This window comes from Macrobrachium nipponense, chromosome 23, assembly GCF_015104395.2.
Source record: "Macrobrachium nipponense isolate FS-2020 chromosome 23, ASM1510439v2, whole genome shotgun sequence".
Classification (NCBI taxonomy): domain Eukaryota; kingdom Metazoa; phylum Arthropoda; class Malacostraca; order Decapoda; family Palaemonidae; genus Macrobrachium; species Macrobrachium nipponense.
In genome coordinates, this window is record NC_061090.1 from 15936425 (window position 1) to 15951339 (window position 14915).

At 34.7% G+C, this 14915-nt stretch overlaps 1 protein-coding gene across 1 annotated transcript in view; it reads left to right on the forward strand.

Moving 5' to 3' along the window:
• LOC135198984 (small G protein signaling modulator 1-like) overlaps positions 1–14915 on the forward strand; it is a 528765-nt gene that overhangs the window by 220973 nt on the left and 292877 nt on the right. The window contains exon 3 of the mRNA XM_064226904.1: positions 12231–12306. Within this exon, the coding sequence (XP_064082974.1) occupies positions 12231–12306 (76 nt within the window). The remainder of the gene's footprint in view (positions 1–12230; positions 12307–14915) is intronic.

Consider the following 14915-nt stretch of genomic DNA (forward strand, 5'->3'; position numbering starts at 1 on the left):
TATACATACATACATAAGTATGTATATATATATATATATATATATATATAGTATATATATATATATATATATATATATTAGTGTACACATTCTTTCACCAAGATGTTTATGAATTGATAACATTATGTTTAGGAGATCATCTGACATGTTTACTGAATATAACCAACCTTTGAATGAATTGTGACTCGTTAATTCTGCTGAATTAATTACGCTATTTACTATCTTAACAGTATTAATCCCACGAGTTTCCTCGTTATATATGTATAGCTTATGTTGTAAACAAAAAATGGCCTTTCTGTCTTTTTCAGCGTTCCGTTTCGCTTACTCGGGGAGTAAGCCTGCAAATTGCATTGTTGCTCTTGTTGTTGGTGGTAGGAAAGCCTAAAATAGAAAGGCTAAGTTAAGTTAAAGGAATTTAAGGATAGGATATTTATGATTTATTTATTATAATGAAATTATAATAAATAAATAATGTGCATGTTAAACACTACAGAACAATTATTTCTAATAAAATATAGCGTATTTATTTTAATTTTCGTTGGTGACAACAACGCGCTATTTGACTGTAGAATATATCACGCGCTCCGTGTAAGCTGGAGGTCAGATTACGCCTAGTTTTCTTTAATAAATGGCCCGATGGTGATTTTTCGTTTTTGACAAGCCTCTTTCCGTCATTCGCCTCTATCAGTGTTGTAGTTTTATCCTTTGTTATATTACGTTCTGAGTGTAATTGTTGAGTTAACTGGCCATTTACTTCCGTAGCTAGTTGAACAGAGAATATGAACGCTGTAAACTTGTAAAATGGCAGCGTACGTCACGTAACCCTGGATAAAAAAGAGAAGTTTGAAATGTTATGATCAGAAAAGCAAAATAGTCGGTGCCAACTTTCCAGTGATGCCCATATAGTGGTAGTATATATATATATATAATATATATATATATATATATATATATATATATATATATATATATATATATATATATATATATATATACACACATATATATATATATATATATATATATATATATATATATATATATATATATATATATATATATATATATATATATATATATATATCTTCTTTGTCTCCGTGCGAGCCTGCTCTATGAGCTGATTGCGAAAGCACTGACAAGTGTCTTTGTAAACCCTGACACCTTCAACCTCCTTCCGCTCACAAGATCCACTATGTAACGAATAATTTATGAATTATACTGATTTCAAAAGGAAACATATTATATATATATATATATATATATATATGCATATAATATATAATAATATATATATCCATACAAAGTTTCATTCATATATATATATAATATATATATATATACATTATACAATATGTACCATTAACATATCTATATATATATATATATATATATATATATATATTATATATATATATATATAATAATATTATATATATAACATATACATATATACATAATACATAATATATTATATATCTCACTACCAAAGGTGTCATTCATGTATATTATATACATACATATATATATATATATATATGATATATATATATATATGTGTGTGTGTGTGTGTGTGTGTGTGTGTGTGTGTATATATATATATATATATATATATATATATATATATATATATATATATATATATAATATATGAATGACACCTTTGTAGTGATATATATATATATATATATATATATATATATATATATATCAATACATATAAAAAAAATTTTATATATATATATTATATATATGATTATGTATGTATAGGTACTATATATATATATATATATATATATATATATATATATATATATATATATGTTTTCCTTTTGAAATCAGTATAATTCATAAATTATTCTTACATACGTGGATCTTGTGAGCGGAAGGAGGTTGAAGGTGTCAGGTGTTACAAAGACACTTGTCAGTGCTTGCTCAATCAGCTCATAGAGCAGGCTCGCACGGAGACAAAGAAGTGCACCCATTGATAACATCTCATTGACTTGGCTTCTCCTTGAATTGACCCTGAGAAATGTCACGGAAGCTTCTCGCAATAGAAGTTGATTATGGGCATGCTCTGTGCGGGAAGTATGTACGTAAGTCGGTTCGATGGGCGGAACGCGTGAAAGATAGATTTTGATTTCTGAAGCAATTTTCATTATTCATAAGAGACACCCATTGCCCAGAGTAGGTCGCTGTTTCAGACTCCTGCCGATTGCCTTGAAGGTGAGCACGGAAAATAAACCTATTTACGAGCCCAATTGAACTTTGTAGTATTTGTCGCAACGTTTATATTTTTCAGTGATATTTTATATCATGAAGTGTGGATTGATTGGGTCATTTATATTCAACTGCATTGTTATTCTTTTACATTTCTCTGCAGTTTTATTCTTTTTTATTTTGTTTCTTTTCTCTCTGCCTCTAGATGTATTGCTGGAAGATCACAAGTACACAGGGAATTTTGACAATGTTACGGACTTATACATTTGAGTGTTTGGGACTTGTGTTATGGGAGTTTGCTTGATAGGTCTAACGGCATAGTGCCCTTAGGAGGAAATGGTTCAACTAAGGGTCTTATGTCTTGTGTTTATTTCATGCTTTTCTATTTAATCTCATTCATCTTGTTTGTTTTAATAATGAACTTTAGTTTGATAGACATGAGTTTCCTCTACTATTTTCGTTTTAGAGAGAGAGAGAGAGAGAGAGAGAGAGAGAGAGAGAGAGAGAGAGAGAGAGAGAGAGAGACTTGGAGACTTCTATTAGTTTTTTTTTTTTTTTTGAGACTCTGTTCCTAGGTTTAAAATCCTCGGTACACACACAACACACACACACACACACGCACACACACACACACCCACACACATATATATATATATATAATATATATATATATATATATATATATATATGTTACCGAGGATTTAACCTAGGTACAGTCTCAAAAAAAAAAAAAAACTAATAGAAGTCTCTCTCTCTCTCTCTCTCTCTCTCTCTCTCTCTCTCTCTGTATATATATATATATATATATATATATATATATATTATATATATATATATATATATTATATGTGTGTGTGTCTGTGTGTATGACACCTTTGTAGTAATATATATATATATTATATATATATATATATATAATATATATATATATATATATATATATATATATATATATATATATATATATACACACACACACACAAACACACATATATACATATACATACAGATACGCATAAATTTCCCACCAGCTGCAGGGAGATGCTTTGATCCTGATGGATGACCCATCCTGCATTAATAACGAGTCAAAAAATGAGAATCGGTGATAGCGGACTATTCAGTAGCTTTAATATTCCCCTCTGAAATGAAGCTCATGGCAGCAGATCAGCTTTGAGTGCCTTCATTCAGTTAGAATATCAGTGGTTGTTAACCTGGTGGTCGCGACCCTTCGGGGTGGTCATTTGGAGTTTCTCAAGGGGTCACAAAGGGTTCAGGAGAATATGATTTATTTTCATATATTTGGATTGGCCGGCTGGGCTTTTACCAGATTAGTGAGTGCAACTTGCTAAAGTTTAGTGAGTGCAACTTGCTAGAGTTTGGTGAGTGCAACTCACTAGACTTTAGTGAGTGCAACTTGCTAGACTTTAGTGAGTGCAACTTGTTAGACTTATGGCTGAGAAGTATGTTTTGTTATTTGTGAGATTTTCAGTAGTTCTGTGGAATTTGCAATGTTCTGGCATTTGTGGAGGCTATGTGGTATTTTTCAAGGTTTTGGTTCGTGGCATTTTCAATAAACCCCGATATTTACATCATTTTGTTTTATCTTACCTTTTCACAAGGTTCACCATTTCAACATTTATAACCGGGGTTACGGTCATATCCCGAAGAGTGTAGGGGCGTCATAGGATGAAAAAGGTGAAGACCTCTGGGTCATTTGAAGAAGTTGTCGTGAAATGTTGGTATAAATCAATTCTGATAACGAAAATATTATATATCGACGTGACTTCAGTTTGAGAAAGAGGTATTGGGGATAGAGAGTCACTCATAGACATTTTATAAAGCATTGATAACCCGAACGTATTTGTTTCCATATTGGAAATGGAAGGGAACGGAAATCCGAGAATTAAACGATATTCGTTTTCCTGTCTTCGTCAAATAAGTAACTTGCAGTTGATAGTTCATTCTCATCCTTACCAGTCAGAAAATAAAGTTAATTGCAGAGATGTATGTAGGAGCGATTTTCTTCGGAAAATAAATTTTCGTGACAATATAGTATAGGATATAGTGCAATAGAAATACGTGAATATTTATTATTCATTCTATGTATAACTTAGTAATTATTGCCCACATTCTCGTCATGAAGTTATCAAGTCAGTAGTAACAATATCTTTAGTGGGAAGAATTATTAACACTTCCTGATGTATTTCTACTTATATTCTTCAGAACATAAAGTTAATAAAAAAAATGGTCGTTTAATTCATTCTTCCATTCTGTTTAAATATCAAGTTGATGGCTATGAATGATTAAATCTGTAATGTCCATTAGCATAAAAAAGTGAAGTTCATAGCCCTTAACTTCATAGTCACATTCCTTTAAAAAAAATTAGCATAAAACTATGAAGTTGATAGCCATTAACTTCATAGTCACATTCCTTATCTTAAAAAAAAAGAAAGAAAAAAAAGATCGAATGTCGTATGAACATTCTCCCGCCTGTTTTCCGGTGCTGTCGCTGGGGTCATCAAGCATTCACCTCCTCATCGAATATGCCGCTCGGCGACCGACACTTTCGTATTTGACACAGACGATTCCGTAGAAGCGTCTGCAGTGGAGACGCGGCTCTGGAGATCAAAGGATCCACGTCCCACTTGGAGACTCGTCCATATAGGATGCGTGGGCGGGGTACATTTCCATACTCCGCACCCAGTCTGCGTTCGTCATCAAAAGGGACTGTGTTTGATTGAAGCGCCCCAGATCTCATTAAAGATAAAGAAATGGATATTGGATGGAAGGCTCTATACTCTATAGTGATTTTGGTGTTGATGAACGGCGCCCGTTTGTGGAGATGTTACGCCTTCAAACACGTCTCGGTTGAATGTATTCCTGTGTATTCGTGAAGAGGAAAAAGTAGTGGTGATGCATACATACATACATACATACATACATACATACATACATACAATACATACGATAATGGTCGAATTTAGATTTTAAAAATTACAAATCTGAGGTACATAAAAGAACACGAATGATATTCAGATAATCATGAATAGTACGAAAAAGGTCTGTACTGACTAACCAAGAACAGATATGACGCTAAAGAACAAGTTATTTAACAAAACTGGTGATGAGTAAACTAGCAAATGTTGCCCGCCAGATGAATGGAATGATGCCGATAGGAGAACGATGATGATATATGCGGTCGTATTTCTCTCTCTCTCTCTTCTCTCTCTCTCTCTCTCTCTCTCTCTCTCTCTAAAGATTGTGTATCTTTCATACACCTGAAAGTAACGGGACCCACATATCAATACTTTTGGGAGGGGACTATGGGGAGTAGGTAGACGGGTAGGGATTGAATGTAGTAGGTGCTGGTATGGGTGGGTGGTACCTGGGTGGGGGTTGTGCTGGGATGGGGGTTCAGTCAGGGTTTGGGCTGGTGTAACGGACCGGATCTTTATGGAGATGGAGATGAGAAAAGTTGAAAGATCGTTGACTTTTAGGCCCCTATTTCTTGCACTTACTCGGTATTCCTTTTGTTTCTTTGTCTCTTGCCCATCTCGAAGTCCTGCTAATATTTTTGGAAGTTTGAAGGAGCTTGGGATCCTGTATCTCTCTTTGTCATAGTTAGCCGGCTGCCCTCATTTAATCTAAATCTTATACAGAGCAGGATGTTGAGAGAGAGAGAGAGAGGAGAGAGAGAGAGAGAGAGAGAGAGGAGAGAGAGAGAGAGGTGGAACGAAAAAAGGTAAAAGCAAATATGGAAGGGGTCGTTATGCGACCGTTATGCATTCGGAAGAAAGCCTGACAAGAGATGAAAAGTGTCATTTAATTCCCGTAGAGGTTTTCATTTCATCAACCCAAGATAGAAGCAGATGTTAACTTTACTATGTAAGTCGACGTATCTTACGGGATATCAGCTGTTTATTTTTACTGTGGTTATTATGTAAGGCCAGTGATAGCAGATTTTAAGTGAAATTTTCAGAGTTTCATAATAATGACTAGAAAAAACAGGAAGACGATGCGTTCATATTATATGAAAAAATGAAGCATTTCTCAGTTATAAATGCTCAAGTAATGAAGGCCAGATTGGTGACCTTTGCAATAACGTAGGTTTCATAACCTTATAAATAAAATATCTTGGTATAAGAGCTATTGGGCATATAATTATATATATATTGTAAAGTATTTTTCTTCCCCCCTGTTTGCTAATGTGGCTTCCCACATGTGCTGATATAAATTGCTGGTTATGATATTGCTTGAGAATATCTGTCGTACCCGATAACCAGTGTAATTTTAGCACAATGATGCCGTCATAATAGCCTTACAAGTGGTTGTGGGCGTCTCTCTGAAGGCTTCTGGATGCCTATTTCAGTTTGGGTAACTGTTTGTATGATGCAGGAATAGAAAACGTTTTCGTTTTCCATATTATTATTATTATTATTATTATTATTATTATTATTATTATTATTATTATTATTATTATTATTATTATTATTATTTCAGTAGTTGAAAGCTATTCACATAGAACAAGCACACTAAATGGGCCATTGACTTGAAATACAAGCTTCCAAAGAATCATCGACCTTTGTGGCATGCCAAAACTGCCCACTATAGCACAGGATATAGATTAATATAATTATAGAAAGGGAATATTGATTAGGTATTTTTGGTTTTCTTTATTTATCTGTGTTTATTTACTTGTGTTATTTTACGGAGAAGTGACCATAAGTTATAATAAAAGGGAGATTATTTAGATTCAGTTTCGTGTTATGGAGATGATGAAGGGGCGTACACCCTATGGAAATAGGAATCTTATTTTAATAAGATTGATAGAAAACTGGTACTTTAAAAAGAGCTAGTTCTGGGTTCAGAAGGGAAAAAGTGTCCTTTGAGGATAAAGCAAGAACGAAATGACTCTGAGGAGGCCGTGGGCGAGTATTAGGACGAATGGGTGGATCACGTATACAAGTAATGGGTCTAGCAGTATGACCAGGGTTCGAAATCCCCAGAGGAAACCGGAGGAGGTATGAAGAACCAGTAAGGTTAAAGGTAGAGAAAGTTCGAGAGATTTGAGCTGAAAGATTATGACGATTTGAAATTGGATGCAGGGATGATTATCAGGGTAAGACTGTCGTGCGCGTGTGGGCAGTGATTAGCTCAGATTATCATAACTGTTCAAGGAGTTAATTATAGATAATGTTATCCAGTTTAAAGTTTCTGTCTTTTATTCAGAATTATTTTACTGGTCTGTTAGGGAAAGTTGTGGTTTTCCAGTCTTGATTGGGTAGCTCCATTTTTCTAAGTCAACTCATCCTGCAAAAGTGTTGTAGATGTACGCAGAAGTGTAAAATTAAGTGTCGTAGATGTTCGCAGAAGTGTAAAGTTAAGTATATCCTAGTCTAGCCAGACCACTGAGCTGATTAACAACTCTCGTAGGGTTGGCCTAAAAGATTAGATATTTTTACGTGGCTAGGAACCAATTGGTTACTTAGCAACGGGACCTACAGCTTATTATGTGATCCGAACCACATCGAGAAATGAATTTCTATCACCAGATAAACTCCTCTGATTCTGCGTTGGCGGAGCGGGGAATCGAACCAGGACTCTGAGATCGGTAGGTTCGAGGCACTTTAAACCGGGAACTTTCTTCCAAACTGGGAAACTACCCGTACGTTGGAAGTGTTTTTAATCCACAAAGCTTAGAGTTGAACCCTTTGATGTCTTGGATCTCTTCCTCTGTCTACCAGCTTCATATGATGGAAGACATTAGAGAAATAAAGACTAGAAATTATAATAACGGGTAAAAAATGTGCCGAGGTTTCCAAGACGCAATCGAGTAGTCTTCTCTCTGGTGGCCGACTCAGCAACGGCCCATGAAACTCGTAGCCGGGGCCCGAGAGACTTAGCCACGGTCCGGTGGTGACTGAAGTTGTTGATACCCATAGCACTGCCAGAAGTACGATTATAGATGACTTTAACCTAAAATAAAATAATATCTACTGAGGGTAGAGGGATGCTATTTGGTACGTTTGATCATTGGAGGTTGGATGATCAACGTACCAATTCGCAGTCCTCTAGCCTCAGTAATTTTCAAGATCCGAGGGCGGACGGACCAACAAAGCCCGCAACTAAAAAGTGATGCAAAGCCTCTTAAAAACATTATGGAAACAGGATATTATAAGACAATATAGAGGTAAATGACTAGATTTTCACGAATAATTTGCTTCGATAAACGTACCCACAGATAAGCTTGTGAAGTTTGTTAGACACTGTTTCCAAATTTACTACTGACGAGGTACATCGAGACTAAATATTGGCACTGATGAGCATAAGTTATGCATAAGACAGGTACGTTACTGAGGCAAATGCAAGTCTGACATTTCACCGTTACATTACCGATAAACGTTGCATTTTTTTGGATGGTAAAAGGATTAGATTTTGAAATTGACAAAGAAGAGTGGAGATGACGTATTAAGTGAGGTCACTGGAGGAGAGACGGAACACACCGAGGAAACGAATGAGGTCAGAACGTGTCCTTTATTATAGGGTTTTCGTTGAATTGAGGTCATTCATGTGAAAAATGCGTCCATTTCGCAGTGAGAGATGAGCTTCAAAGGCAGAACTGGAGCGTTAACCTTTCTTCACACACACACACACACACACACACACACACACACACACATATATATATATATATATACCAATATATATATACATATATATATATGTGATGTGTGTGTGTGTGTGGTGTGTGTATATATGTGTGTGTGTGTGTGGTGTATGCTACACACATATAACAAAAAACGTAGCTTGGTCAACAATCGCCCAAAGTATGATACAAGAAGCAACACTACCATAACATGAATCGATTACCTGTCTGCATTTGGAATATTACTTGTTTTACGTACAATTATACATACATACATAATGCATTTATATGTATGGATGCATATTTATATATAATAACAGTATTCCGAATGCCCGTTAGCAATCCATAAATATTACGTTAATGGTACTACTTATATTTTAGTATATAAGACTTTGCGGTCTACTAACCACGTTTTTATTTTATTTATTTATTTTTGTGTGCTTATTCCTTCTTTGAAGAAACGCACCGAAGCTGAAAAGGGAATGTCTTTCCCATAATGGACATCTCGAAATATATCTTTCTGGTCACTGAGTTTTCTGCTGGTCGGTCATTCTGACGTTTTTGTCAGGAGACTGGGTCACATTTTTCATAAGATGTACCATATGTGAATTCTATATAATACTGTACTGTGCCTTTTTTCATACTTATGTCGTCAACTTTAAAGTCCTTTTATATTTAGATATTAGCAAACTCTCTCTCTCTCTCTCTCTCTCCTCTCTCTCTCCTCTCTCTCTCTCTCTCTCTACTCTATATATATATATATATATATAGATATATATATATATATATTATATATATTATATATATTGTACATACGCAAAAAACACACTCACACACCACACACACACACACATATATATATATATATATATATATATATACATAATTTATATATATATATATATATATATATATATATATATATATATAATGTGTGTTTGTCTTAGTGTGTGAGCGTGTGTGTATATTAATATTACAGAGAGGGTAGTAGGGATGCGTTTATCTTCCTCCTTCATAATGGCTAATGTAAATGACACCTACGCAACGTGTTATTATGCAAATGATTTTGAATATTTATGTAGCTGCGGTAACATGAGGGAAGAACAAGTGTCGGAAAATGGGCTTTAACCTTTTCAGTTTTATTTAAACACACAATTGTTGATGTATTTGATATTGTTTAACACCTGTAAGCTATCGTCTCTTGGGGGTGTTTTTTAGCTGGCTATGGCAGTATTTGTGCGTATATATATATATATATATATATATATATATATATATATATATATATATATATATATATATATATATATATATTCAGTCTGAGGGTTTAATTTTTCTTTGACCCTTTTAGGAATAATGCGGGGAACTTGAAAACTTATAATGTTTTTTTTTTACTATGCTCGTGGAAACAATATATACTTGAGTATTTAATCTTTAAATGCTTTGTCCCATGACAAAAGGGTTGGAAACGGTGTATATTTATATATATATATATATATATATATATATATATATATATATATATATATATATATATATATATATATATATATATATATATATATATATACTTTGCACAAACTATACATACATATATTATTTATTATTATTATTATTATTATTATTATTATTATTATTATTATTAATGTCCGTTAAACCTTTAGAAAACGGTAACGATGCTATTAAATATTTGGCAATCAAGGCTTCACGTCATTGAAGGCTTATTTATATATGAAAAAAGAGAAGAGCGTTTGGAGGAAGACCTGGTGATGCATAAAAGAAAATAGCCGACAAATCAGGATTAGCAAATAACTAAGAATATCAGCAGTGGAGCATCATTTAAAAACACCCACTCACTTAGGAAAGGAGAGCGAGGGAAGAGGAGTAGTGCTCCAACCACCAGCTTACTCGGGACGCGTGCAATATTTTCCCCTCAGGCATAAGTTGTAAATATATATTCCTAACTTTAACAGCTCTCCTAGGGCTGGCCCGAAGGATTAGATATTTTTACGTGGTTAGAAACCAATTAGTTACCTAGCAACGGGACCTACAGCTTATTGTAGGATGCGAACCACATTATATCGAGAAATGAATTTCTAACAACTAGAAATACATTCCTCTGGTTCTACGTTGGCAGAGGGGAGAATCGAACTCGCCACCATCCAATTGGTAGGCGGGCACGCAACCCACTCGTCCAACGAGGAACCTATATCTACGATCAAATAGAGCCTAGTTTCACCAACGAAAATGGAAATAAATGCGCTGTATTTCATTAGAGATTTTTATTTTTTACATTTTCATTCTAATAAATAAATCATAAATAACGTATCTTAAAATTCATGTTTTTAACTCGACGCAAAACATCTTTCTCAGACCTTTTTAGGCTCTTCCATAGAGTGAGCACCCCCATCAAGAACAACAACAAACAACAAATTAGTTTATAGGTTTACTCCCCGAGTAAGCGAAAGCTGGGGCCAAACATCAGTCAAGGAGAGAATGACAATGGAAGAATAATATAATGGACCTGCGGGTGATATAGACCATGAAAAGTGAGCCCATTGGTCAGCGTAGAACAAAAGAGGATACTCAGTAGAAATAAGTATTTGTACATAAAATTTATCATTTCTCAAACACGAAATCCTTTCGTGATGTCTTTCTTTTTCTTTGACGCTAACATTAACATGTTTCTCCTGTGACGCTTTTAATCATATAAACACAGAACACTTGATTCTCGGGCATTCCATTGAGGTGTTTGAGATGTGTATTCTCTGGTGATAGAAGTTCACTCTCGACGTGGTTCGGAAGTCACGTACAGCCGTTGGTCCCGTTCCTGAATAACCACTGGTTCCATGCAACGTTAAATTACCATACAAACAATAATCATACAAACAGCGTCCAATGATTCCTAAATTCACTATATGTTTCGTAGGTTAACTAGGAGGCTCTTTAAGTAAGATATATCCAGTTTCTTTTTCTTTTTTGGTAATACGACATGATAGAATTGCTTTTGTTTGTATTTCATTCCCTTGACCTCTGGGAAAATAATGCTGGAGTATTTTCACCAGTGTACTCTGTTGAACTAAACGTTTTATTCAATTTTCCTCAGGCTGGACAAATACAATATAATAATTTTAAATTTTGATTTAATGAAACTAACGGCGTTGCAGTATTTATCATCAGGTTCCATGATTGCTGTTCCACTTTTTTTTCCCAGGTGAAATAAACTATTCATTTTTCATCATTTATCCTCAAAAACGCTTTTAGCTCAGTGTTCTCGAATTATATCCATCCTTACTATTTTCTCTTCTGTTAAACCTTCCTGTGAAAATACAAGTTGTTTACTTTTGCTCTTTTTTTTTCCCTGCAGGTTAAACAGATCATGGAAGAAGCAGTGACGCGGAAATTCGTCCATGAAGAGAGCAGCAGCATCACCTCCCTGTGCGGTGAGTTTTTGTCACCGATGTTTTCCCGCCAATGTTCGAAAGGTCCCGGTTGTTCCATTCAGTGTTGGCTCTCAAAAATATGTCGCCTTTTCCATATTGCTTCGCGATGACTCTGATCGTTTTATTGTAGACCTTTTTTCTCATACTGATTCAAAAATGATGTTTTTTAACACCTTTTTTTTTTTTTTTTTTTTTTTTTTTTGTTTTTTTTTTTTTTTTTTTTTTTTTTTTTTTTTATCCGAATTTTTGTTTTTTTCCATTTGAATTTTACGATTCTTTATCTCCAAAATATGTTTTTCTATTTCATTTTTCGCTGAAATAGGTAAGGTTTTTGTAAGTTTTTGTTATTGGTTTCTCTCGTGCTTCCATTTTTCCTTGTTCTTTGTAAATTTTGGTATTGAAAGTTGAAATGTACGTAGTTGTATTGTATTTGCAGTGTTTATACATAAATGAAATATATATATATATATATATATATATATATATATATAATATATATATATATAATATATATGTATATGAATTTCATGATTTTCTATTCACGTTAATGATATTGTTAGCAGATACTATATTTTTATTCAAAAATGAATCAGTATAGGACTGATTCTGAGTGCTGATAAAAAGATAAAATCAGCGAACAATGCACTTACTTCAATAGAAATTACATAGGAGAGAAAAATATGCCAAAATATCATATATATATATGTATATATTATACATATTGTATATTATATATATATTTATATATATATATATATATTATATACTATTATATCATACATACATACACACACACGCGCGCCCACACAACACACACACACACACACGGGAAAGGTGACCAGATGACATAATTGAGTTCGTGCCGTCTGATATGATGAGGGGCTTCATTCTCGAGCTTAGCGGAACAGTTTCCAAGGTAGCATCCTTAGACAATAGAGATAAGCCTCGTGTCGACTCTGATTCAATCCTACCGAGGAGAAAGACTTGAGTCGAAAGACTCGGCTCCAAGTGTCAGGGCAGTTCTCCAAGCTAGGATGAGAGCAATGCGAAGCTATAAGAAATTGAATGAATACAAAAAATCTGTAGTGAAAGGGGGAAACGCAAGCGGCTTTTTTTATTTTATTTACATAAATAGTTTATTCTGTGAAACAAATAGTAAACGCTATGAAAGTCGAAAAAGTTTGTACACCCGGGGGGGTCTTTAAGAGCTTAAAATGTAAATATTAGGAAAACAACCGTAATGGTAGGTGATTAGTCATAGTTATATAACAATAGAGCTTGATTACTACGCTAATGACCGCCTGGGCTGGTGATTTATGACGGCTTTATTGAGGCATAATTTTTCATAACTTTGAAAACATGAAGGCCGATTCTTGAGAGCATTATGGCGTCGTAATGAAATATTGTCCGTGCTCCTTTCCAAAGGACTCCCGCCGCCTGTCATTCTTTCTTTTCCCACGTTTCTCTGCGGAAATGGATAATAATCCGGTTGCTCTGTTCAGTAAACTGCTTTCCCTCCAGCGCCAAACGTTTGAAGAATCCTCTTTAAGGACCCCATACACCGAACGATTGTCTGTATCGTTCGCAAAAACACTGTGTATGGGCTTGTCTGAATGAAAGTGGGCGGAGCTTCGTGTCTGAACGCTCTCAGTGGGAATCTGTCACGACCAGGTTGCTGGCTTGCGACTTAAGTCTGTCATACACAGATCGTTCAATGTATGGGATTGTCTGCCGATGAAACGCTATCGCGCGCCTCTCTTCTAGATGTGATGCCATGTCTTCTCGAGACAATACCTTTGTTCAGGCTGAAATCGGTGCTGAGATCGTTCATTCTGTCTGAATAGTGTGTGTGTGTGTGTGGGTGGGTCGATAACGACAATCGTTTAGACAGTTGTTCAGACAATCGCTCAGTATATGGGGGCCTTAATACTCCTACTTTTTCCCCAAACCATGATTTTGCATCTTTCAAGAGGCAGAAAGGTCAGTCACATTCCTCAGGGCCGAGTTCCTTTCTTTGACCTTGTCCTTTCCTTACCTTTCATATTTTTTTCTTATGTTTTTTCGGACATGGACTAGAGCCCTCGGACACTGTCCTGATAGGTGTGATGAGCGTTAGAACCTGAAGCGAAAGGTTCACCTTTTCGTATATTGCGTTTTTCTTCATCATATGCGGAATGCCGTGAAAGTTGTTATTTCTTCAAAATGGGGATTTCTTTTACATTCACACTCATCACATGACTACGTCTTATTATAAAGCAGCTTATTCATTTATTAAGGCCGTTTCATTCGTCATCTCTATGAGAAGCGGCTAACTGGTATTTTTATAAATTAATCTGCTTCCTTGCGGCATATTAAAAAATGTAAGAATTATAGAATAGATTCGTAAATCTCATGCCACTTAGTAAGGCTTCTGACGCGCGCATAAGTACGTGTTATGACTTTTGCATAACCTCATATATGCAGCATTAAGCTTATGAATAAACTCCTACGACTAATGCCGCTAAATGGTGTCACCTTTAATTGGGTGCGGTAGTATATTAATTAAAGCCTCTGTTCATAATTGGTTTACAGCAGAAGTTTGTGGGATGTTTCATGTTTGTGTGTAATTC